A 26,853-nucleotide genomic window follows, 5' to 3' on the forward strand; every position below is an offset into this window, starting at 1 on the left:
TGTGCTCGTATAATATTGAAGCCTTGAAGGCTCAGGCTTGAAACCTCGGTTATATATCTTTGCTTCCTATGGACACTGCAAGACCTGAGTTCCTCCAGTATTTGTGTTTTGTCATATAGTATTGAGGAGCATATATAGTCGAGTTTTGGGGCCAAATTTTCGGGTTGACTTGGGGGGTGGGGGAGGGGTCAACTTTTACCTGGATACTACTTTTGACCACGTTAAATACCTATGTAGATGGCTGGGGCTGTGTGGAAATCCGCCTGGTGCATCATGAACTCAGATGGGTGGGTGGCTGAGGTGAGGATCTGTGTTCAGGGTGTCAGGAGCTCAGATGGGTGGGCAGACAAGGCGAGGATTGGCAGTCAGGGCATCAAGCTCCAGTGAGCATGAAGCTGAAGTGAGGATCTACAGTCGAGGCGTCAGGAGTTCTAGTGGGCATGGTGAGGAACCATGGTTGGGCATCAGGATCTCCAGTGGGCAGGTGACTGGGGCGAGGATCCACGGTTGGGAGCTTTGGTGAGCAGGAGGCTGAGGTGAGGATTCGCGGTCAGGGCATTGGGAGCTCTGGTGGGTGAGTGGCTGGGGCGGAGATCCATGGTTGGAGGATTGGGAACTCTGGTAGGTGGGTGGCCGGAGCAAGGATTCGCAGTTGGGGCGCTGGGAACTCTGGTGGATGGCTGTTCGTGGCCAAAAATAGGGGGGGTGGGGTTGACATTTACACCTAAAATACATGATTCTAGGCCAAAAAAATGGGACCAGATCAACTATTACACGAGTATATGCGGTACACCAGTCCTGATTTAGGTCTCGTCAACAAAATGTGACCAGAAAATGCTCAGCATGGAATTGTTTCCTTTTTCAGTAGATTTAATTATATGTACATCTCAAATCGCTATGTCATTCTGGCTGGATTGTGTTGAAACTTGGATATAAATTGTGCCAAAATGTTGTGCCACCTTTTTTTGCATTCAAAAGTAAACAGGAAGCTCTTATCAAATAGTCAACTCAAACTTCACAGAAATTTTCTGAATGAGAAAGAAAAAATAATTCCAACATTTTCATGTTGTCAATATGTTAGGTGGTGTACTTTCATTATTTCTGTCAATTTTAATTGTGATTTGTGGGTGCTGAGACTTCACTTTATGATTAGCTACAATTTAAAAATAATACATGGATTGAAGAAAATGCAATTTATCGCAATGTTTTAGCCAATGAATTGCTGCACAACATATTTAAGATGTTTTTGTGATTCACATTTAAAGTTTAATTTTTCAGCACTTTTTGGGTGTATATATTCAATTAACCTTTCAATTTCAGAAATGGTAGTTTGAAGCTAACAGATCGCAAACCAGGAACTCCTTACACCTTCAGCTTGACTTGTTTTAATGGAGAAACGGTTCTCAAGTCTTCAAATTTCACCATTGATACAGGTAATGATACTGCAGCTTTTTTTTACAATAGTTTTGAGTAGAGATTTGATTTTTTTTGGTAATAAAACAGAAAATAGTAGTAACTCAGTATTAATGGAAAAATGTACACAATTTAACATTTATTTCAAACACTAAACATTATCTCTTGATGGATGCTCTCATCTTTGAATTTTCTGTTTTTGTTTCCAATTTCCAGCATTTGTGGCATTTTGTTTTTGTGTGTGGATAGGTCATTATGTTTCTTGGCAATAGCCGTGTCTTATAACCATAACCATATAATCATTTACGGAGCAGAAACAGGCCATGTTGGCAACTGTTACTGTAAACAGGACATAGGTATTGTAATATTTTCACTTTTCAGAAAGAAAGAATGAACCCAAAGTCTAATTAACATGGGAGCTATAAATCAGTGATGTGATTTCATATGAGTGATTTCTCTTTATTTAATGATAACTGTAATGGGGAGTCTCCAGCTGTTCCTCAAATATTTTAGTTGTTCTATTTGAATAAAGGATATTTTATTATATTAAGATTGTAACATTGCTAGAATCTTCTGTAAAATAAAAGAGGTGTTTGGAAAAAAAAAGTAATTTTAAAATTTCCAAATATTGCCTGACCTGCTGAATATTTCCAACACTGTTTTTAATTACAGATTTTCATCATTATGCAGTGCATTGATTTTTTTTTTAATTACAGCACTGTACTTTTTTTTTATTTAGAGATGCAGCACAGTTTCAGGCCCATAGAACCATAGAACAGCACAGAGATAGGCCCCTTCAGCCCTCAAGTCTGTGCCGAATCATTTTTCTGTCTTTTCCCATTTACCTACACCCATGTGAGCAAAGAATTCTGATGCAAAGGCCACACGCTGTACAACAGGCTTTAATTCGCTTAAACTTGTACACACAAGGTCTCAGTATATTGCTGGCTCCACGTGTCTGATATCCCCATAGGGGCTGGCTCCAGTCATTATACGGGCCAGTGATTGATAGCAGGCAGATTGGGCCAGCCTCCCAGGTTGCCTACCTGCAGGTACAGTGGTTGTCCCCTGCAGTAGGCTGGTAGGAGTGCAGCCAGTGTAGTGTCTGTATCACCATAACCCACAAACTTTCTAGCCCATGAACCTGCACTGCCCAAATGCACCCAATTAACCTACCAACTCTGTACTTGGGAAACTCAGTGGAAGAATGTACAAACTCTTTACGGTAGTGCCGAATTTGAATCTGGGACGCCAGCTCTACAAAAGCTTTGTGCTAACCGTTCCACCATTTCTTACCTGCTTTCTCACTTTCTGACCTGCTTTTTATTGGATCTTTAATTACTCTGGTCCAATATTTAGCAGGATTCGGTATTCTCCTGATCTCTGTTCAGTATTCTCTGATTTTCTGTTTCCTGATAATGTGCACACATTCTTTCAATCAGAAGTAACGGAGCTACTACAAATGTTGCAATGTCCACAATTACTGGAGTCAGTAAAGGGAATATTCTCAACTTTGCTGTCCATAGAAATGGGAAGATTGGAATGTAGGACAAAAATTAGGTCTTTAGCTTCTTAAGGGTACATTGGTTGAACAAGATCTTTTCTTTTTGCCCAGCATCCCACAACAGACTTTGTTAACAAGAATATTATATGTACCTAATGGTATGTGCCATTTGAGGCAGAGTTCCAAACTTCCATCACTCTGTGTTTAGTCTCCTCTGTTAGCAGAAAGTTTATTTCCATTTACCTTGCATTTTTATTTCTTTTTCAATCTGTTTGTTGAGGAGACTTGCATTTACAAGTGTGTAAGAAATATATATTAACCATAAGTTCTCTTCTTATAAAATTGAAAGAAAAAAATATTTTTATTGCAAGATCCCCTTTAACAAAAAAAATGAAAGAGGGACTGGGCTGTCCATTCTGAGAGTAAAGTAGGAAAACAAAGAATTTCCTGGTTAAAAACAAAATTTACCATAAGGAACCAGGAGAAAATTCAGTATAAAATTATAATTCTTAAACTATATGGAAATATTGAATAAACGGTCGCCAAATTTCTTCAAATTTAAAAGATGTATCAAATGTCCTACTCCCAATTTTCTCCAAACTCAAGCATGAGAGCGATTGAAGTAGAGTGGGTGGGTTAGAATCCTTCCATTTAAGTATTATGCCTTTTCTACCCAATAAGGTTGAAAAGGCAATTATTCTCTGGGCGAAGACAGGGATGGCACCCAGTCTCTGCTGGTATGATTCCAAAAATAGCTGTTAATAGATTTTGTTGTAATTCTAATCCTAGAACTTTTGTTAGGGTTTCAAAGACACCTTTGCAGAAATTATCTAGTTTTGAACATGATTAGAACATATGAGTTAAAGTGGCCATCTCAAATTTGCACTTATCACAAATAGGGTTTACATTGGGGAATAATATGGGCCAACAGATATATGTGCCTGATGTACCACCTTGAACTGAATCAAGGAATGACGGGCACAAATTGATGAAGTATTTACTAGTCGAAAAATATGATCCTCATGGCGAACCGTCCCATGCCACGTGGCGGGGCAGCCATGGGGAAATGGCGTCGTCAGAGGTTTCTCTCTGACTCCAGCATCCCTTCCAGTGCGCACCCTGGGCAGCGATTATGATGTCACAATGCACCAGGTGACTGAGCTCATGCTGCCCTTAAAGGGGCGCGCTGAATTTGAATAAAACCTGTCTTTAATGACCCTCAACGTGGTGGCTGTGATTCTTCCACTGCTCACATCGCCACAATCCCATTAATCATCCAGAAGCAATTCTTGGAATTCCAATTCCCAAGCACCTTTAATTTTAATCACTGGATATCGATCACAAGTTAGGTAACTGATTATATATTGTAACTATTAACCCTTTTTGAGGTGGATATTCCTTAATAAGGATGCCTATCATATTAGATGGGTAGCAGAAGGGTAATTTGGAAGTATGCAGAAAGTCCCTAATTTGCAAATACCTAAAAAATTGTGCCTTGCCTAAATCATATTTGTCTGTTAACTGATTGAAAGACATTAATCAGTGTCCTGCAAATAGGTCTGAAAAGGATATTACTCCTTTAGTTTTCCATATTGAAATTCCTGATCAATCAATGATGCTTTAAAAAAGAAATGAAGATGTATTTTACGGGATAAAACAAAATTATTAAACTCAAAGAATTTACGAAACTGGGACCAAAGTCTTATCATGATCTTAAAAACTGGGTTAATATCTTGTCTTTTAATTTTGAATAATGCAAAGGGTAGAGGAGCTCCCAGTAATGAGGCCAACGAGTACCCCCCAACTGAATTCCTCTCCAAATCTACCCATAAAGGACATTCATGTATGTCTGAATAATAAATCCAAAAGTTAATATATCAGATATTAATAGCCCAATAATAAAATCTAAAATTAGGGAGAGCCATTTCTCCATCTTTCTTTTGTTTCTGCAAAAAAGGTTTGCTCAATCTAGGACTTTTGTTATTCCAAATGTAAGATGATATCTTAGAGTCTACCTTGTCAAAAAATACTTTAGGGACAAAGGAAGATACTGCTTGAAAAGTATATAAAATTATCATTTTAACTGTGTTATTTCGATAGCGCCATAGGGAGACCATCTGGAAAGCGTTTATTTCATATATTCTATCAGTGAGAGATAATTAATTTGTACAGATTCTTAAAATTTCTCATAATTTTAATACCCAATAAGTAAATTGGTTCTTAATAACTTTAAAAGGTATTTGATAATATAGATATTCCTGATTATTCATAGGAAAAAATTCACTCTTATAAAGATTTAATGTACATCCTGAAAAACTACCGAATTCAGAAAGAGGAATAGATTTCTTAGGATCAGAAATATAAACTAATAAATTGTCCACATATAATGAAATCTAGTGTGTAGTCACGCGGCGAGTGCAAGAACCACGCAGAATCAAAAGTGAGTTGAACCAACTGACTTTCATAGAACTCTTGTGCACTTTTAAATCCCTTGGAACCTGATGACGCTTGCAGCTCCTGGGACCTTTATGACATCAACCGCCAGGCTGTGGGCTTGCCCTGCACCCAGAGCTCTCACAGTCAGATCTGTTGGGATATTATAGGCCTGTGACCCTCATCTTTGATAGGAAAACTATTGTGGGGGAAACTTGGGGATAAGATTTGTGTACTTTTGAAAGGGATGGCCAGATTAGGGCAATCAGCATGGCTTTATGAAGGGCAGGTCTTGATTTACTTGAGTTTTTTTGGGAGATGATAAAGGTGGTTGATGAGGGTAGGGCTGTGAATTTTCGTCAGGCTTTTCTCCAGGTCCTTCATGATCCAGAAGGTCCAGATGCACGGGATCCTTGTTAAATTGATCATGGATTCAGAATTGGCTTGCCTATAGAAGACAAAGGATAGCGAAAGAAGGATGTTATTCTGGCCTTAGGGATCAGTGTTACTGTTGCTTGTGGTCTATAAATTGACGGATGAAAATGTAGTTAAACAAGAACATTTTGAGAGGCTTGGGCCGTAAGACACAAATGTGCTGGAAAAACTCATCCACAGATCACACAGCCTGGAGACTATGTAAAAGGTAACCAAAGGGCCCCTTTGTCAGGTGTAAGCAAAAACAGGCAGTGCTTAAATGAAATTGTAGGTGGGTGGGCTAGTAAATGAAGATGATAGATTGGTGGAGTTGGGAACAGGATAGCGGGCTCTCAAATATAGAGCAGGATGTACAACCATATAACGCTTCAACACAGAAATTAGCATTTCAGACCATCTTGTCCATGATGAACTTTTATTCTACCTGGTTCCATTGACCCATGTCTGGATCATAGTCAACTAGGCCTCTCCCATCTATGTACTTACTGAAAATTTTCTTCAAATGTCCAAATTGTTGACCACTTCACACTCTCATCACTCTGTGTGAAGAAGATCCACATGGACATCTTTCCTTTCACCCTTAACCCATGTCCTCTAGTTCTTGTCACACCTCATCTCAATAGAAAAATTGTGCTTGGATTTACTTATAATTTTATATCCCTATATCAAATCTCCCTTATTCTTCGATGCTCCAGGAAATAATGTCCTAACCTTTTAATTTTCCCTGTAACTCAGTTCCTCAAGTCCTGGCAACATCTTCTTTGCGCAGATGAATAAGCATGAGGTTTTCCACTTTCGGAGGTAAAATGAAAGGAAAAACTGGCAGGACTTGATGGACAGAGGGATCTGGGGGTCAAAGTCCAGAACTCCCAGGAAGTGGCAACATCGGTTGATAAAGGAAGTGTTTGGCATGCTTGCCTTCATTGGTCAAGCCATTAAGAGTAAGGAAGGCATGTGCCAGCTAAAAAAATCTTTTGTTTGGACAGACTTGCTTTCCTGCTTGATCCATTACAAGAATGATGAGAAAGCTTTGGAAAGGGTAATAAAACAGATATACTCAAAATTGATTAGTCTGCTGAAAGACAGGCAAAGATTTACCATCAACAGAAATTGCCCAGCGCCCCTTACAGTCAGGAAAAGAGAAGTGAGTCCCCACAGAGTCACTGAGTGTCCATGGATTCTCCACCAGTACTCCTGCATCCTCCGCTGCCACAGAGACCAATCGAAACCATTGTCAACCTGAGCTCCAGATCCAAACCTTCAACACTATCAGGGAGCCGTCTATGCCCTCTGCACCCTGTCACATCCTGATTCTGAGGATAGCACCTCTGCAGCCAATCTCAAGTTAGTCTCCAGCCTGGTGTGAGCCCCTTGACCGGAGTCATCAACAGTCCACTGCCTATGTGTTCTTCAGCTGCAGAGCCCCTCACCAGTCCTTTGCCAAGGTCAACATCCTGCAGGGTCATATCCTCTGCCTATTCTTCTCAAACGGGATGGGGGGGCGGGGCGGGGTTGGTTTTCTAGTGCCCTGCACCATTCCTCTGCTTCCCTGGAGTCTGCAACTCCTCAAGGCTACTGTCGAACACAGACATTGCTATCTTGGGCCAAGATCCCACAGATGCAGGATTTTAAAATAACCCACTGATAGCTCCTTTAACAGACCATTTAAAACGTGTAAAGTGCTGTCACTAGAACCCTGCAGAGGAGCACTGTGTCTCCTGTTCCCAACTCTCCGCAGTTCTGTTCCAGCAGTAACCTTGATGTTGCAGCAGCTTTCGTAGCGTCACTATCATTTTATTTTATCGATGCTGTCTGTATTATAAAGCGTGTAGTAGGTGTCTGGAATGGGATGCTGGCGGCAGTGGTGGAAGCCAGTGCTTAAGAGGCTTATATATGGATCTTGTGCAAGATGGTGTAGTGTTTGGTGCAGGCATCATGGGCCAAGTGACCTTTTCCTAAGCTGAACTGTTTTATGTTCAACATGGAAAAGAGTTCCTTCTTTCTGTGTTCTAAAGATGCATGACATCAAAGTGAATCACCTTTGGTGCCTTTCATTTATGTAGTTCTTTGTTTTGCTTTCTAGGTATAGAGCCAAGTACTCAGTCCTTGACATCACAATTCACATCAAGAACAAAAGCACAGTCCAATTCCGATGGCCACTGGAACCATGCCAAGTTGCTCAGTTCGTATGTATATCTTCCATATTAGTTTTAAAGCCAATTATTTTACAGATTAGATACCATATCTTTGCCAAATCTTTTAGATTTTGCAATTGCAAGTTAAATGTTAAATTCAATTTCAGAATCTGGTGGTTAAAGAAAAATTAATTGAATATAAATTATAGCATTTCAAATTTATCTCCACTGCTTAAAAAGGAAAGAATAAACAAAAATAGAATATTTGAAATCTATTATCCCGATAGTCAGAGAAAGAGAAGTGAGTCCCCCCACCCCCCACTCCCACTCACCTCCCCCCACGAGACACTGAGATGCAGCGCTTCTGCATCCTCCGCAGCCACAGACTGACCATCATCAGTCCAAACCATTGGCAACCTGAGCTCCAGATCAGGAAGCCTTCAACAACCCCTGCACCCTCTCACATCTCAGTTTGGAGGATGGCAGCTCAGCAACCAATCTTTAGGCAGTCTCCAGCAGTCTGCAGCCTGGTTCAAATCCCTTGACCGCAGTCGCCAGCAGCCCACACCCTCCGTGGGTTCCTTGCCTCGAGTCATCAATAGCCCACTGCCTGTATGTTCTGGGGAAGTTATTGGAGCATGTAATCATGTACAAAACAATCAGGAAATCATGATGACTGGGTGGAATCATTGTTGATTTATAAAGCATAAGAGTTGAGTAACACCCCTGACATATACAGAACTTGTTTTGATTTCGTGAAAGAATTTGATAAGGTCCCATGTAGAAACTATTGGCAAAGAGGATAACTCTTGGATATGAAGGGAAATCAATGAGCCAGTAAGGAGAATGGTTCTGCATAGAAGAGAAAAATTAGCGTAATTGAATAGCATGAAGTGGCAAGTGATGTCCCACAGTGAAATTGACTGTGGCTTTTTCTATGTTAATTATTTCAATAATAATGTGACATGTATTCAAGTTTACCTATGGCATGGAAATTGATATCATAATTGCAAAATGATGCATTAAATTACAATGAAATAGTGATAGATAAAGATATATTGACAGATTTCAATGAAATTCTTTTCAATCCATACATTGGCTGGAGCTAAGGATTTTTCTTGAAATGACAAAAGTTTGGAACCATGGAATGGAAAGAAATTTAGGGTCACTGAGGGCACTTTACTAAAACGTTGAAGACAAAAGCACAAATATTCAAGGTGGGAGCTTTCAGAAGAGAATAATTTGCTGGTTAAGATAGTGATGTGGACTGGGTCTGCCGCAGTTTCTCTCAGTTACAGTTGCTGCTGTTATGGGGCCAGAAGACCCCAAAACCCAGCAGCAATAGAAATTTACCAAGACAAATGGTTACTTAAGCAAAAGTTGCTTTTAATTATCTTTAAGCATGAAAACAGGACCAAACTCTAACTTATTACTATTAACTTAATTTAACCCCTGTACTGTGCGTCGAAAGAACCAAAGACTTGTTGTTCCAAACCAAGGCTTTTATTAACTAAAAGACTGGAGCATTTCACAAGTAGGTCGACCAGTCCAGAATGACCTGGTCTGGCTAGGAGCAATCCTTTAAGACCTACCAGTAGGTGTGGCTACACTCTCAGCCAATCATAGTCATCCTACATAGGTACATTGGTGATAGAATCTGTGCTATCACAACCCCCTTCTTATTTTAAGTGCATGTGTATGTAATGTGTATATATGCAGGAAAGTTCTTTGATTCACAGTCAATCTTGTTTCTCACTTGTCCAAGTTTACAGGTATCAGGCAATTCTTATGCTATCCGCAGAATTTAACATTTATGAATTTTCACCAGGCTCTAGTGAAGAGTTAAATGGTTACCACTTGAGAAGATTCTTGGTTTCAGAGAGAGATCTGTTGCTCATTGGACACACAAACTGATTTCCCACGATCAATTCTTCATTGTCTTGCCAAAGAAACTTGCCCCATCATGGGTTTTCCAACTAATAATCTCTTCTTCCAGGTCACCACAGAATTCCTCTTGTTTCCCTTATTTCATGTGAAACACTCTAGCCAGCCATTTCCTCTTGTAAGGACTACAAGGGTTTTTTTTACCAGCCTGAACTCAGAACTCACAACCCGCATTCCAAAATGGGGCCTGCACAAGCTACCAGCTTGTCATGCTGCAGCCTCCAAAAGCCACTGCAGAACTCCAACTAAATCCTCTCTCTCTCTCTCTTGGAGAAAGCCACTTTGGTCTTTTCTCATTCTCTGCTTGCAAAACCACATGGCCTTCTTAGAACAGCAAACTGCAACCAGACAGATTGTGGCACGGGAATCAGTTTCTTGAGCCAGTTTATCTGCTGCTTTCAAAACAGTAGTTCATTTATTCCACAGCATCAGTCCAATTAACACCTACTTGTGAAGTCTCCATAGGCATTCTTCAAAGTTTCTGTGAAGTCACTGTGGACATGAAGTCTCTCCTTATTCATAGCTCTTACATTTTAAAATGAGATGTCTTTTGTGAAGTGTTACTCTGTTTGTGGTGACCTACACTAAACCCCCCCCCCCAACAATCTATCTCTTTTTAAAAAAAAATATAATATAGCCTATCATACTACAAATGAAACATAGATCCTAGAGCTGTACTCACTTTTTAATTTGATGAATTTGGACATCAGACTGCAGTGAGTTGTGCAATGCAGGGAAGAGTGCTGAACAGAAGCTGATTCGTGCTGATGCTGTGGATTTGTGAAGGACTCAATCGTTGAAAAAAAATGGATCTCCGAATGCAGCCTAGTAGAGGGGTCAAGACAGTTATGGCAGTCTGGTGATTTTCAGGCAACTTCGGGTCATCGCTGGGGTTCCTGATATCAAAGGACAAGGACTGAAGGTGGAGCTGCAGATCTGGTGAGGCGTCCGGGTGCAACTGGGAGCTGCAAAGCCATGTCAGAATTGAAGGACTCAGAGACACCCTACCCAGGCCCTTGTGGTGACTATAGAGGTCATGAGGATGCTTTGTTCAGGGCCTCGTGATGGTTGATGCTGGAGTTCGGAAAGTTCCGTGAACTATGACTGCACGATGTATACTCTTCCTAATGCCAGTGGACTTTATAACATGGGGAGTCATCAAACCTGACTTGGAATGGAGGAATGTGTAATCCACTGTGGCCTCGGAGATTAGGGGAAATGTTCTTCTCCATTTGAATGGCGGACATTTTAACATCTTGTTGAGACCTGACTTGCTGTACCATGTCTAATTCTAGTAAATAATTGTGTAGTACTGTATTGTTAGGCAGCTTTTGTAACTGTAAACTGAGATTTTAGGTATTTCTAGACAATGACAATAAAATGAATCATCACCATTATCTACTGCTGAATTAAAGTCCTGGTTAGATTGCATCTGCAGTATTTACACAGTTAGTTAACACACCAAAACGCTGGAGGAACTCAACTGATCTTTTTAGCATCTATAGAAGATAAATAGTGCCAGATTTAGACTTGGTGAGGCCCTAGGCTATATAAAGCTTGGAGGCCCCTTGTTAAAATATTGCACCAGAAGGTCTCACAAAACTCAAAAACGTCCATACATTTTAATTATTTAGCAGCAAGGCTAAAGTGAAAAGTGAAAAATACAAATTATATTCAAGTGAATGCATTGATTGATTATATATTTGTCATTTGGTTGGCTTGATCTCTTATCATAGATTATAATATAGTATAGCCTGGAAAGAATACTTTCATTTTAAAAATAATTTTAACATACATGTTTTGTCAGCATTTTATATATATATATATATTAATTAGGATCACTTTTATTAATATAAGCAGTGTTGGATCTGCTTTTAGGAAATTAGATCGGTCAGGTGATGGAGGTGTGTGTTGGGAAGCACTTTGGGTTCAGTGATCATAATACTATTGGTTTCCAAACAGTTATGGAGAAAAATAGGTTTGAACCCAGGGATGAGACTTTTGATTGGAGAAAGGATAATTCTGAGGGGATGAGAATAGATTGGAAGGTCTGGACTGCGAGAAATTGTTTCATGGGAAGGATGTAGAAGGAAAATGGAGGGCATTTCAAAGGTAAAATTTTAATGATATGGAGATGGAATGTTCCTGTTAGGATGAAAGGAAAGGTTACAAGTTTTAGGGAGCCTTGGAGTTCAAGGGTTATTGGAAATATGGTTCAGAAAAAGAGAGAGGTGTACAAAAAGTATAGTCAGCATGAAATAAATTAGGTTTTCAAGGAATATAAAGAATGTAAAAAGAATCTTAAAAAGGAAATTAGAAAGGCTAAGAGGAGATATGAGGTTGCTTTGTCAAGTAAGGTGAAAATCAATCCTAATAGTTTCTACAGATATATTTGAAGCAAAAGGATAGTGAGGGATTAAATTGTTCCCTGAGAGAATGAGAGTGGATGGCTATGTGTGGAGATGGGGGAGATTTTGAAGTTTTTTTTCTTCAGTATTTACTAAGGAGAAGGATATTGATCTGTGAAAAGGAAGGGAAGTAAGTAGAAAATTATGGAAATGATGATGATTAAAGAGGACGACGTTCTGGTGCTTTTAAGGAAATAGAGGTGGATATGTCTCCAGGTCCTGACAAGATATTCCCTAGGAACTTGAGGGAGGTTAGTATAGAAATAGTAGGGGCTTTGACGGAGGTATTTAAAATGTCATTAGTAATGGGAATGGTGCGGCGAATTGGAGGTAGCTCATGGAGTTCCATTATTTTGAAAAAAGGTGCAAGGAGTAAATCTAGTAATTATAGTCCTGTAAGTTTGACGTCAGTGGTGGGTAAGTTGATAGAAAGTATTGATCTGGATGAGGGGATTGGATGTAATATCTCCAAATTTGCAGATGACACTAAGCTAGGAGGGGTTGTGTGCACGGAAGAGGGGGTCAGGAAGCTCCAGTGTGATTTGGATAAATTGAGGGACTGGGCAGATACATGGCAAATGCACTACAATGTGGATAAATGTGAGGTTATCCACTTTGGTAATACAAACCAGAGGGCAGATTACTATTTGAATGGCAATAGATTAAGAGATGGGGAAGTGCAGAGAGACCTAGGGGTACTTGTACTTCAGTCTCTGAAGGCGAGCATGCACGTACAGCAGGCGGTTAAAAAGGCAAATGGTATGTTGGCCTTCATAACAAGAGGGTTTGAGTATAGGAACAAGGATACCTTACTGCAGCTGTACAGGGCCTTGGTGAGACCACACCTGGAGTATTGTGCGCAGTTTTGGTCACCTTATCTAAGGAAGGATGTTCTTGCAATGGAGGGAGTGCAGAGGCGATTCACCAGGCTGATACCTGGAATGGCAGGAATGACTTATGAGGAAAGATTGCGCAAATTGGGATTGTACTCGCTGGAGTTTAGAAGATTGAGAGGGGATCTCATAGAGACATATAAAATTCTGGCAGGACTGGACAGAATGGATGCAGATGGGATGTTTCCATTGATGGGAAAATCCAGAACCCGGGGCCATGGTTTGAGGATAATAGGCAAACCATTTAGGACCGAGATGAGGAGGAATTTCTTTACCCAGAGGGTGGTGAATCTGTGGAATTCATTGCCACAGAGGGCAGTAGTGTCAGGTTCATTAAATATATTTAAGAGGGAATTAGATATATTTCTTCAGTATAAGGGTTTTAAAGGTTATGGAGAGAAGGCGGGGACGGTGTACTGAACTTTAAGATCAGCCATGATCTCGTTGAATGGTGGAGCAGGCTCGAAGGGTCGAATGACCTACTCCTGCTCCTATCTTCTATGTTTCTATGTTTCTATTCTTAGAGATGGTATATATGGAAAGGCAAGGTTTGATTAGGAACAGTCAACATGGATTTGTGAAGGGAAGATCATATTTGACAAACCTTATTGAATTTTTTGAGGAGGTTACAAGGAAAGTCGATGAAGGTAAGGCAGTGGATGTTGTATATATGGACTTTAGTAAGGTCTTTTATACGGTTCCTCAGGGAAGGTTAGTTAGGAAGATTCAATCACTAGGTATTAACATTGAAGCAGTAAGATGGATGCAACAATGGTTGAATGGGAGATGCCAGAGAGTAATGGTAGATAACTGTTTGTCAGATTGGAAGCCGGTGACTAGTAGTGTACGTCAGGGTTCAGTAATGGGTCAATTACTGTTTGTCATATATCCGGTGCGGACTTGAAAGGCCAACATGGGCTGCTTCCGCCCCGTAAATGGTTATATGGTTATATTAATGATCTGGATGATGAGGTTGTAAATTGGTTTAGGAAGTATGTGGATGATAATAAGATAGATAAAGCTATGGCTAGTGAAGAAAGATTTCAAAGCTTTCAGAGGGATTTAGGCCAATTAGAAGAGTGGGCTGAAAGATGGCAGATGGAGTTTAATGCAGATAAATGTGAGGTGTTATATTTGGGTAGGGCTAATCAAAATAGGACATACATGGTGAATGGAAGGGCATTGAAGAGTGCAGTAGAACAGAGGGATCTCAGAATAATAGTTCCCCGAAGGTGAAGTCACATGTGGAGAGGGCGGTGAAGAATGTTTATGGAATGTTGACCTTTATAAATCAGAGCATTGAGTATAGGAGCTGGGATGTTATGTTAAAATTGTACAAGGCATTGGTGAGGCCAAATTTGGAGTATTGTGTACAGTTTTGATCACTAAAGTATTGGAAAGATATCAACAATTTGGAGAGAGTGCAGAGAAGATTTACTAGAATGTTGCTGGGGTTACAGTGTTTAAGTTATAAGGAAAGGTTAAATAAGTTATGTCTTTATTCTTTGGAGTGTAGAAGGTTGAGAGAGTATTTGATTGAGGTATTTAAAATATTAGGGGTATAGATGGAGTGGACGTGGAGAGGCTTTTCCTTTAAGAAAAGGGGAGATACAAACAAGAGGACATGAGCTGAGAGTTGGGGGGGGTTAAAAGTTTAGAGGAAAATGAGGGGACTTCTTTACTCTGAAAATGGTGGGTGTTTGGAACGAGCTTCCAGACGATGTGGTGGAGGCAGGCTCAATATTAGCATTTAAGGAGAAGTTGGATATGTACACGGACGGGAAAGAAATGGAGGGTAACGGGTTGAATGTAGGTCAGAGGGGTTAGGTGGGAGAAAGTTTTTGGCATGGACTAGAAGGGCCAAGTTGGCCTGTTTCTGTGCTGTAATTGTTATATAGTTAAAAGTAATAATGAACTTGTTTGCAATATCAGAAAAATGATATCAGATAGGCCTACAACTTAAAAGATTTTCTTTCAATTTCCAAAAAACAAAATCATAAATTGTGTCCTCAAATGACATGTTGCACAGTTTCTTGCTTTCTATTCACATGATGCTAAGTGCAGGCAGTTTTTCTTGAGAAAAATGCTCTCCGTTCATTGTTGATTTTCTTTAGCTGTGAAAGTGACCTTTCTCCTGAACAATTTGTTACCATCAGACATAAGAAAAATTGTAATATTGCTTCCACGTTGGGGAAAACTAAATAAATCTTGTCTTGGAAGATGATTTGATACAGATCTTTGTGGGATATTTGTCCTTTTTCTGGATAATTCTGCTTGACATAAGCATGGAAGTGCCTCAGTTCACCTGGAAGGTTACTATCAACATTGTTAGGTATGCTTTCATCAAAGTGTCTACTGCTTCATGTATCTATGCCTCAACTAAAAATGAAAATTTGTTTGCAGCATAATTGCTTTTTCTGCTCATGTTTGCTTCAAGGAGATCTATTATAGGAATGAAGGATTTCACTTGAAAATTGTCTCATGGAGAAAGCTCTTCATCAGCATCTATGCAGCACCATTGCTGGCTTGTTTTTTTTCTCACTTTCCTTTTCCCTGCAGATTTGTATTCTACATCAGACAGTTTGGATTTGGTTCTTCTTCAATATCATCAAACTTTTATCAAATATTTTAAACAAAGTGGGAAAGTGATGTGTACAGCTTCGTACATGTGGTAAGTGCAATCTGTGAATCCTGGAGAGCCTGACTGGTCTTGTGAAACTCCTCCAGCAAATGAGCCCATAAGCGTAGCATAAAAACAAACTCCAGTTCCTCCATTTTCTTCATTGTATTCTTGTATTGTAGTGTGTTGTGTGCGAGTGGAGTGAAGAGACTGAGACAACAGGCTATGAGCTCAAGTATCGCAACTGCTTTATTTTGAATTTCGCGCTGCAGCCTTTAAGCCCCTCTCCGGTCCTGGCACTTGCGCACGGGCCCTACTGGTCTGGACTGGAAGAGATGGTTCTGTGATCCCATCTTTGCAATGGCTTCCTTGCTGCCCCGCGTGACAGGTGGGGTCGGTTTGCCATTGCCAACATGTGCATCGGCACCCCCCCTGCCCCAAGGACTGGCACTGATGGTCTCGGGATGTGTCGAGGGTAAGGTGTGCTGTTTCAGCGGCCGACCTCTATGCACTGGTGGGGGGGGACCTATACTGGCTGGGACGTTCAGATGAGCTGGTTTCAAATGGTCCAGTATGAACAACTCTTCCTTGCCCCCAATATCAAGAGTGAACGTGGAAGCATTCCGGTGCAGCACCCTGTATGGATCGTCAAAAGGACACTGAAGGGAATCCTGCGCTTGCCCCTTCACATGAATACATACTCACAGGAGGACAAGTCTGGGGGGGGGGGGGTAGTTGCAGGGTGGCTGACCATATCACAATGGCGGGGATGGTGCAAGGGAGCCCAGTTTATCCTGTAACCTTTTGTGGATGACATTGGTGTCCTGTTTGGTTGCTGACGGGAGGAATTGGCCAGGCACTGCAATGGTCTCACCCTAACTAGTTCAGCAGAGGAGGCTCTGAGGTCATCCTTGGATGCCGTGCGTAGCCCCAGAAGAACCCTTGGAAGTTCATCCACCCAGTTGGGCTTCTTGAGGCGTGCCATCAGTGCTGATTTGAGATGGTGATGAAATTGCTCGACTAGCCTGTTGGCTTGGGGGTGTTAAGCTGGGGTGTGATGCAGCTGGGTGCCCAGGAGTTTAGAGAGTTCTGTCCAAAGAGCATGGTGAACTGCAGCCAACGATTGGTGGTAATGTCTGCTGGGACACAAAAATTGGAGACCCAGATGGTGAGGAAAGCTCTGGTGCATGTTTCTGTGGAGGTGTCCGGAATAGGTATAGCCTCTGGCCAATGAGTGAACCTGTCCACCACTATAAGTAGGTAGCGCGACCCCTGGGAGACTGGCAAGGGCGCAACTATGTCGAGGTGGACGTGTGTTGGAAACTGTGGGTCGGGGCATTGAACTGCTGGAGTTGGTTCTTAGTGTGCTGCTGGACCTTGACCGTCTGGCAATCTGTGCCGACAGAGGATTCTCTACTGAAGCTAGCGTGAAGGAACATTGGAAGGTGGTGACACTAAAACATGCAGGAATTTGTCTTTTTCAAAAGGTTCTGATGGCAGTGTTATGGGCAGTGTGCAGGGACAGTCTGTGGGGTTTTGTGCCCATCTCGAGCGCCATAGGGGGTATGACTCTTATCTCCGCCCCTGTGTCCATGAGGAATCTGTGGCCTGAGATGCTGTCCCAGACATGGAGAAGGCTGTTTGGTCGGCCAACTGCCACAGCCATTAACAGCGCTGGCCCCATCGTTTCCCGAGAATGAACACGACTTGCAGCACCTGCATGCGGACATACCCCAACATTGGTGGAATAAACACCATTTGGGATTGGACCTTTCTGCTCTCTTGCAGGGTGGGGCCTGCTCATGTTGTAGAGTGGATTTGGGCATTGTCCTTGGTGGCTGTCTAATGCAGCTGACCGAGTCTATGGCTTCGCGCTTGGAATGATAGAGAACATTTGCTCGCACCGCTACCTTGTGTCGTTTGCTGAAGTCTGCGTCAGCCAACAGGAATCTGATGTCTTCGAGCATTTCCTCGAGGAACACCTGCTTGATCATGAGGCAGGGCATCTGCCCTTCCGCCAGTGTGAACATCTCTTCCATGAGGACAGAGGGGGTTCAATCGCCGAGGCCATCCAAGTGCAAGAGCCTGGTGGCCCTCTTGCGCCATGAGAGTTTGTACATGCTAATGAGGAGGTTTTTCAGAGCCATGTATTTACCTTCCTCTGGTGGCACCTGGATGAGGTCATCGACTCGTGAGGGGGCCTCCTGGTTGAGCGAGCTGACGATATAGAAGTGCCAGTTGATGAAGTAGACAAAGACGATGTGGTCAAACAATAATCATGGCTTTTATTAGCGGAAACTCATGGTACAATAATGATAGACAATAGGTGCATACACAGTTATACCCAAGGGGAGTATCAACAGTAGAGATAATGCACAGCCAATGTTAGTACAGCAAGGCTCGCCAGAGGGGAGACAGGCAGCTTGGCAGACATTAACTACAGTCTCCCCCCCAGCAGAAGAAGGGTTAAAATCAAAAAAACAGCTGCTAGGAAAGACTGAAGCAAGTGATACATGGATACCATGTTTGGCATTGAGAATACTCTAACATCCAAAGTACGCCAGTATCTAGCAAGCAATCGAAATATAATGAGATGTTTTATGAATATGTCAGCCTATCAGGTTGTTTACAAATTCTGGTGCTTCTTCTCAAAACAGGTGGCTCCTTTGCAACCTTGGGTACTGGTACAGTTCCTGGGTCTGTAGTGTGGGAAGCACTAACTTCTGGACCCGCTCCAGAATCGCCAGAGTGAGGCAGTGTAGCTTCAGCATGGTCATCTGAAAGCTTACTAGGGGGTCACAGGCTGGGGGAGGGGGGGGTGGTGAGTCCAATCTCTCAGGCTCCCTCTGAGTAGGGGTGTGAGGAAGGGGCGAACCAGGCGAGGCTAGATCAGTCCAGGAATTTAACATAGTGTAGTTGGGGTTGGTATGCAGTAGCTGAACTGGTTGGACTAGGGGGGTCTGTTCAGCATGGCTCACCAGCATAAACAGGCTGGCCAGTCCATCACAGTTCCTGATTTCCTAGGAAAGGCAAATATACGTAGATGAGGTGCTGGTGGCAATCCCCTTCCGTAGCAGGGCTCACCGCAGTTCAGCGCTCAAGAATTCTGAGCCCCTATCGGTATGAATGTAATTGGGAAAACTAATAATGCTGAATATTCTGTCAAGTGACTTAATGACAGACGCTGACAAGTCGTCAGGGCAGGGTATCACAAAGGGAAATCTGGAATATTCATCAATTACAGTAAGGAAATATACATTTTTGTTGTTGGATGGTAACGGTCCTTTAAAATCTAAGCTAATCCTCTCAAAAGGTCGGGTTGCCTTGATGAGAGTGGCCTCCGGAGGTTTGAAGTATTTGTGGTTTGCATTCTGTGCAAACGGAACAGCTTTTAGACAGCTTCCTGACTTCTTCCAGAGAGTAAGGAAGGTTGTTAACCCTTATGTAGTGGAAGTACCTCGTGACACCTGGGTGGCACAGTCTGCTATGGATCTCTTTTAGTCCCTCCAGCTGAGCACCAGCAGCAGGTCGTGACAATGCGTCAGAGGGATCATTTAACCTGCCTGGTCTGTACTGGATCTCATAATTATAAGTTGAGAGTTCTATTCGCCAGCGTGCCATCTTATCGTTCTTGATTTTACTTTTGTGTTTAGTACTGAACATGTAGGCTATATATTTCTGATCAGTGACCAGGGTAAACTTTCTGCCAGCTGGAAAGTGTCTCCAGTTGCGAACAGCTTCAATAACAGCCTGAGCTTCTTTTTCAATGGCAGGATGTTTAAGTTCAGGTTCGCGTAACGTGCGGGAGAAGAATGCCACAGGTCTGCCCTTTTGATTAAGGGTTCCTGCAAGGCACAATCTGAGGCATCAGTTTCCACTTGGAATGGGACATCCCTCTCAATGGTCGAGAGTGCAGCTTTGGCAATGTCAGCTTTAATTCTCTCGAAAGCGTTCAAGGCCATTGGAGAGAGAGGAAAAGATTTAGAGTCAAACAGAGGGTGTGCCTTCGTGGCGTAGTCCCGAACCCATTTGCAGTAGTGGGAAAAGAATCGCATACAACTTTTAAGGCTTTTGCTGAGTCTGGGGGTGGTAACTTCTTAAGGAGCACCATTTTGCCCTGGGGACAATGTAGCCCAGAATGGGCAGCTCTGTCGCGTTGAACACACATTTGCTCTCGTTAAATGAAAGGTTGAGTTCTTTAGCTGTTGCTAAAAATTTCTTTAAGTTGTTGTCGTGCTCAGCCTGTGTTTTCCCACAGATAGTGACATTATCCAGATAGGGAAACGTACCCTGTAACTCATACGTCCTAACAATCTTATCCATTTCCCTCAGAAACACGGACACACCATTAGTGACCCCAAAAGGTACCCTTTTAAACTGGTATAACCCCCCCATCAGCCTCAAAAGTCGTATAAGGCCGTTCCCTTTTCTTAATGGGATTTGGTGATAAACTGCTTTGAGGTCGATAGTGGAGTACACTTTATATTGCACTATCTGATTAATAATTTAATTGATGCGTGGGTAGGGGATAGGCATCCAGGTTCATGTATCGGTTGATTGTCAGGCTGTAGTCAATAGCTAGTTGTCTCTTAGTGTGATTTTTCATGACTACCACTTGGGCCCGCCACGGACTCTTACTAGGTTCAATTACTCCCTCTTTAAGCAGTCTCTGGGTCTCCACTTTAATAAACTCACGATCCTCTTTGCTGTAAGAACAGCTCTTAGTGGCAATCGGCTGACACTCAGGGGATAAATCACTGAAAAGGGAAGAAGCTTTGATCTTTAATGAAGACGGACCACAGTAACTAGCATGGGGGATGGTAAGTGTGGGTAGTGGCCCACCGAAATTTAACACTACACTGTTCATCTGAGATCGATGAACACAGGGGCGCAGAGCTCCAGCATAATAAAGAGCCACACATCCGCAAGGCAATGTCCCTGCAAATTTAAAGTAACTTTACACTTGTCCCATACGGTTTTTGTAAGTCCACTACAAGCCATCGATATCTTTCGGTTTGCTGGATATCTCCGCAAATTTAAGGCTCTGGCAACTTTCTAGTGGATGTAGCTGTCAGTACTCCCCGAGTCTATTAGAACATCAAGAGTCTCACCATTCACCTCCCCCTTCATAGTCAACCGTTCCAGTCCGTAACATCCCCAAAGCTTTGGAGTCAATTGAGCTATCACAGGGGATTTCACCTCGCTGTCACTTGAAGTTAATTCAGCCTGCTCGTCTGAAGATTCCCCCTTTTCACAGTTGTCTTCCATTCCTGCAGCTCCAGGACGCATTTTCTTGGTGCTTCTTTTCTTCCTCTTATCAGTGGGAGTACTTTTCGCCTTACACGCTTTAGCGAAGTGGCCGAGTTTCCCACAATAGCTGCAGGCAGCAAATCGAGCCGGGCACTTCTGTTTGGAGTACCAGCTGTTATCAAAGAAGTAGCATTTTTCAGGAGTTCGCCCTTTTCTTTCCTTCGGGGTTCCAGCACTCCTGGATGTTCCATTTTCAGTTTTTAGCATTTCACTGGACCGCATGGCACTTCTCAGTGTTTTGGCTAGAGTGACTGCCCGGTCATAGGTTAAGGGGTCCATCTCCAGCAGCCTCTGTCGGATGTAACTGGAGTCAATCCTGTTGATAAAAGCATCCAGCTTCAAGGCCTTGCGGTGTTGTTGCACATTGACTGCCCAGACATCACATTCGTTTGCTAGCGAGTCGAGGTCCAGTGCATAGGTAGCATCACTTTCCCTGGGTTTCTGGCGTCTAGTCAGCAACTGGTGTGGAGCAAGTACCTCATTCCATGGCACTGCATAGTTAGCAGTCAGACGTTCCCGGGCTATAGCCAGAGTGGTAGCTCCTTGCGTTACAGCGAAAGGGACCTCACCCAGCAGAGTGTTCAGGTGGCCCCACTGTATCGCCTCATCGACCACGTTGTTTTGAGCCATGTAGTAATTGAAACGAGCAATCCAGTGGTTGAAAATTTCTTTGGCCTTCTGGGCAGACTGGTCGATTATCAGCCGCTCTGGCTTGAGTGCTGCATCCATTTCTGCGAATAAAATTGAAGTGCCAGTTGATGAAGTAGACAAAGACGATGTGGTCAAAGAATAATCATGGCTTTTATTAGCAGAAACTCATGGTACAATAATGAAAGACCATAGGTGCATACACAGTTATACCCAAGGGGAGTGTCATTAACAGTAGAGATAATGGACAGCCAATGTTAGTACAGCAAGGCTCACCAGAGGAGAGACATTCACCACAATCTCATTGAATCAGAGTTCATCTGTTTGATCTGGAACTGGGCCAGTGCTTGGCCAAACCAAATGGGGCCTGTTCATCCAGAACATTGGGAGCTTCAACGCACTGACGCCTACAGCTGCTGGTTCCATTGTGTCGAGTCTTCAGGACGTGGAGACTCGTCGGGGTCACCCAATGTAGTGGGTTGTGAGCAAGCACAATGAAGAGACTAAGGCAACAGGCTGTGAGTCAGGTATCACAAATGCTTTATTTTGAATTCCGCGCTACAGCCTTTAAGCCTGTCTCTGGTCCTGCCCCTCAATTCATGATGACACAAGGATGCATGGGCCCTTTCAGTCAGGACTGGAAGAGACGGTCCCTTGACGTTATCTTTGCCCCGCCGCCCCGTGTGACAAGCAGGGCTAGTTCGCCGTTGCAAACGTGTGTCGCTACAGTATCACCCTTTTCATTCTCATTATTATGGAGATAACTTAGAGCAGCTATGATTGACCTGTAACTCTTTCTTTCTCAAATTTTTTTATTGAGTTTAACATTTGAGCATGCATAATAAATGATGATTACATAATAAATCAGTTGTATGCAAGTAAATGTATACAAAAGGATGAAAAATAATAGGTGAATAATAAAATATGCATAACTACATTTATAGTTATTACATCATATAACACATTATCTAGTGATAAATAAAATGCATACAACCATGTCAGACCCAATTATTGGACTTTTATATTAAAATTTTAAAAATTAAAAAAGAAAAAAACCTAAAAAGAACTAAACTAATTATCCCCTCCCTCTAATAATGATGACCTTTTTTATAATGAAAGAAAAAAAAAATCAATAATGATGTGGAATCCCCGAGACCAGACAAAGAATTCCTGGAATGTATAATAATTATTAATTCTTCCAATTATTTAAAAATTTCTAAGAATGTGCCCCATAATTTCATAAATTGAAAGTTTCTATCTGTAGTATTATATCTGATTTTCTCTGAACTTTAATAGGATATTACATCATATAACCATTGTGTATGAATAGGGTTACGTTTCATTTCCATTTCAATTAAATAGCTCGTCTGGCTATCAATTAAGTAAAAGCTAAGACTTTTTAATGGGTTGCCGATAAAGGTTCATCTGAGTCACGAGAAACTGTAACTCTCATTTATGGCAGATACAGCTTTGGCATGTGGTTCTCACCTCATGTCGGACTGTTTCTTTGATACTCTGGAGTGTGCATTCAAGAATGATAACAACACAGCCCACCTCTTTGTAGATGAAAAGAAAGTGTATATTCCTTACACAACAGTAAAAAAATCCTTTACTGCATCTAAACAGGAATCTACTGCAGCACGGCCAACAAGGTTCCCTGTCCGGCACAGGGAATATACAGAGCATGCTTGTTTATCTCTAGAAGTTTTTGCTGCATTCCATTGTATTTACCAACCATATTTGCTGCATTATTTATCCTGGACACTTACTGAAATCAACTTTGCAGTCTTTATTTAGATCATCCACCACCACATCCACCATGCTTTCACCACTGAAATTTACCAACTCTTGGTTCAACAGGTAAACCATTGTCAGGTGATATATATCTTTCTGTAACCGTTAGTTGATCCACATGGGAAAGATCTGGTATAGAGTCCACAGATAAACTGAAGTCGCCTGCTTTACACAAATCATCAAAGATTGATTCTCTTACTCTATGAGCCATATACTGAATGAGTTCATCACATATTGTCTTAGGCAAATATGAAGGAGACCCAGATCCTCTGTTTTCATATTGTTTATGTAATGGAAAGAAATGGATCAAACTTAGCAATTAATTCTAACAGGCCAAGGTAGTTGGCATTATTTGGTGATCCAAACATTTCATTGTCTCCTCTAAAAGCTAGCCCATGTTTTGCTAATGTACATATCACTGCAACAACACTCTCAATTACATGCTCCAGTACTATTGTTCTGTTTTAATTTGTTCTGCTAGTTTTGAGTCTAAGGTTGAACCACACTTTCTTGACATGTCTGTCAGCAAAGCTGGTTTATGCTCATCAGAGTTTTCAAGACTTTGAATTGCAATGGGATTTCACCTGTAAGAAAGCTGACCAGAACCTCATGCTGCACTAGATGTTGAAAAAAGCTTGCAGACAAAGCAGTGAACAAACCCTTCCCCCTTTCCTGATTCCCATTCCCGATCATATATTTCAGCATTAACTTTTCTGGACCGAAAAAGACCTTTTGAACAATATCTACTGTATCTTAATTTCTGATTGACTGTTTGGAGTTTTCAAATGGACCAGTGTTGACACTCGAAAGGACCTTTAAGAATCCAGTATTGAGAGTTCATCCTCAGTTAAGACACCCCATTGACTTAATTTATTAAGTAGTGTTCAAAACCTATAACATATAATTGAAACAAACATGAAGAGCAACAGGGCAATCAGTAATTGGAGACTTAATTTACCATCATCAATTATATTTCAATTCAAAGCTATTTTGCTATTTGCTTTATTTGCCAAAATATTTATATTAATTTCATGTTATACTCAGGTTTTTATGCTTTCTTTCCCTGGCCCATATCAGATATTGGGTATGAATCCATAAACAAATGAGTAATAACAATATTGGGCAGAGCCCGTAATCCCAACGTGTAGATTGAACGCTAAACACAACCGCAGTGATGCATGCGAGTTGAAAAGTCTCCAAATTACCAATGGCCTGAAATTAAATACCCACCCACCTCCGTCATCACCCCGCAACCCATCCCCCCACACACACATGCACACACACACTCTCTTACTTTTAAAAGGCTCCCAATTTTGTTTTGAGGCCCCTGCTGATTGTGAGGCCCTGAGCCTTTTCTTCAAGGAAAATTCAGAAAAGACAGAAGCAGGATATATCAGAAGGAGTTGTTCTTGAGCAACAGCCGCGTTATTCCCTGCTCATGTTACGAAAAGTTGAATTTACTTTTAATGCAGAGGAGAGAGAGGTGGGTCGCACAGTCCTTTAAGACAGAGGAGATTCCCGAACCGACTTCTGAAGATGGAGGAGGCAGAGCCTGTAATGCAGTAGCGCTGCTCGCCACCATGACGTGGAATATGCACACCAGGAAGTGAAAGCGCCCTATGCACAATAATGGCGCTTGAGGCACAGGTACGAGTGCTAGTGGAGATCTGTTTGAGTTGTCCTAGAACTCAGGCAGATCTTCTGTGCCTCGTGATCTCCTTTATTGCAGATGAGTAATTTAAAATACATGCTCTTGGGTCGCGGACTAATGACATGAGTGCTAGTGGAGATCTGTTTGAGTTGTCCTAGAACTCAGGCAGATCTTCTGTGCCTCGTGATCTCCTTTATTGCAGATGAGTAATTTAAAATACATGCTCTTGGGTCGCGGACTAATGACATGAGTGCTAGTGGAGATCTGTTTGAGTTGTCCTAGAACTCAGGCAGATCTTCTGTGCCTCGTGATCTCCTTTATTGCAGATGAGTAATTTTAAATACATGCTCTTGGGTCGCGGACTAATGACATGAGTGCTAGTGGAGATCTGTTTGAGTTGTCCTAGAACTCAGGCAGATCTTCTGTGCCTCGTGATCTCCTTTATTGCAGATGAGTAATTTAAAATACATGCTCTTGGGTCGCGGACTAATGACATGAGTGCTAGCGGAGATCTGTTTGAGTTGTCCAAGAACTCAGGCAGATCTTCTGTGCCTCGTGATCTCCTTTATTGCAGATGAGTAATTTAAAATACATGCTCTTGGGTCGCGGACTAATGACATGAGTGCTAGTGGAGATCTGTTTGAGTTGTCCTAGAACTCAGGCGGATCTTCTGTGCCTCGTGATCTCCTTTATTGCAGATGAGTAATTTAAAATACATGCTCTTGGGTCGCGGACTAATGACATGAGTGCTAGTGGAGATCTGTTTGAGTTGTCCTAGAACTCAGGCGGATCTTCTGTGCCTCGTGATCTCCTTTATTGCAGATGAGTAATTTAAAATACATGTTCTTGGGTCGCGGACTAATGACATGAGTGCTAGTGGAGATCTGTTTGAGTTGTCCTAGAACTCAGGCAGATCTTCTGTGCCTCGTGATCTCCTTTATTGCAGATGAGTAATTTAAAATACATGCTCTTGGGTCGCGGACTAATGACATGAGTGCTAGTGGAGATCTGTTTGAGTTGTCCTAGAACTCAGGCAGATCTTCTGTGCCTCGTGATCTCCTTTATTGCAGATGAGTAATTTAAAATACATGCTCTTGGGTCGCGGACTAATGACATGAGTGCTAGTGGAGATCTGTTTGAGTTGTCCTAGAACTCAGGCAGATCTTCTGTGCCTCGTGATCTCCTTTATTGCAGATGAGTAATTTAAAATACATGCTCTTGGGTCGCAGACTAATGACATGAGTGCTAGTGGAGATCTGTTTGAGTTGTCCTAGAACTCAGGCAGATCTTCTGTGCCTCGTGATCTCCTTTATTGCAGATGAGTAATTTAAAATACATGCTCTTGGGTCGCGGACTAATGACATGAGTGCTAGCGGAGATCTGTTTGAGTTGTCCTAGAACTCAGGCAGATCTTCTGTGCCTCGTGATCTCCTTTATTGCAGATGAGTAATTTAAAATACATGCTCTTGGGTCGCGGACTAATGACATGAGTGCTAGTGGAGATCTGTTTGAGTTGTCCTAGAACTCAGGCAGATCTTCTGTGCCTCGTGATCTCCTTTATTGCAGATGAGTAATTTAAAATACATGCTCTTGGGTCGCGGACTAATGACATGAGTGCTAGTGGAGATCTGTTTGAGTTGTCCTAGAACTCAGGCAGATCTTCTG

General features: G+C 42.0%; 1 protein-coding gene across 3 annotated transcripts in view; it reads left to right on the forward strand.

Annotated features, from left to right (window-relative positions):
* The window catches only part of LOC138757317 (uncharacterized), a 111,489-nt gene that overhangs the window by 18,805 nt on the left and 65,831 nt on the right, over window positions 1-26,853 (forward strand). For all 3 annotated transcript variants that reach the window (XM_069924445.1, XM_069924444.1, XM_069924443.1), the window contains exons 3-4: window positions 1,321-1,433; window positions 7,869-7,971. In XM_069924445.1, the coding sequence (XP_069780546.1) occupies window positions 1,321-1,433; window positions 7,869-7,971 (216 nt within the window). The remainder of the gene's footprint in view (window positions 1-1,320; window positions 1,434-7,868; window positions 7,972-26,853) is intronic.

The sequence above is a fragment of the Narcine bancroftii genome, chromosome 3, assembly GCF_036971445.1.
Source record: "Narcine bancroftii isolate sNarBan1 chromosome 3, sNarBan1.hap1, whole genome shotgun sequence".
Lineage (NCBI taxonomy): Eukaryota > Metazoa > Chordata > Chondrichthyes > Torpediniformes > Narcinidae > Narcine > Narcine bancroftii.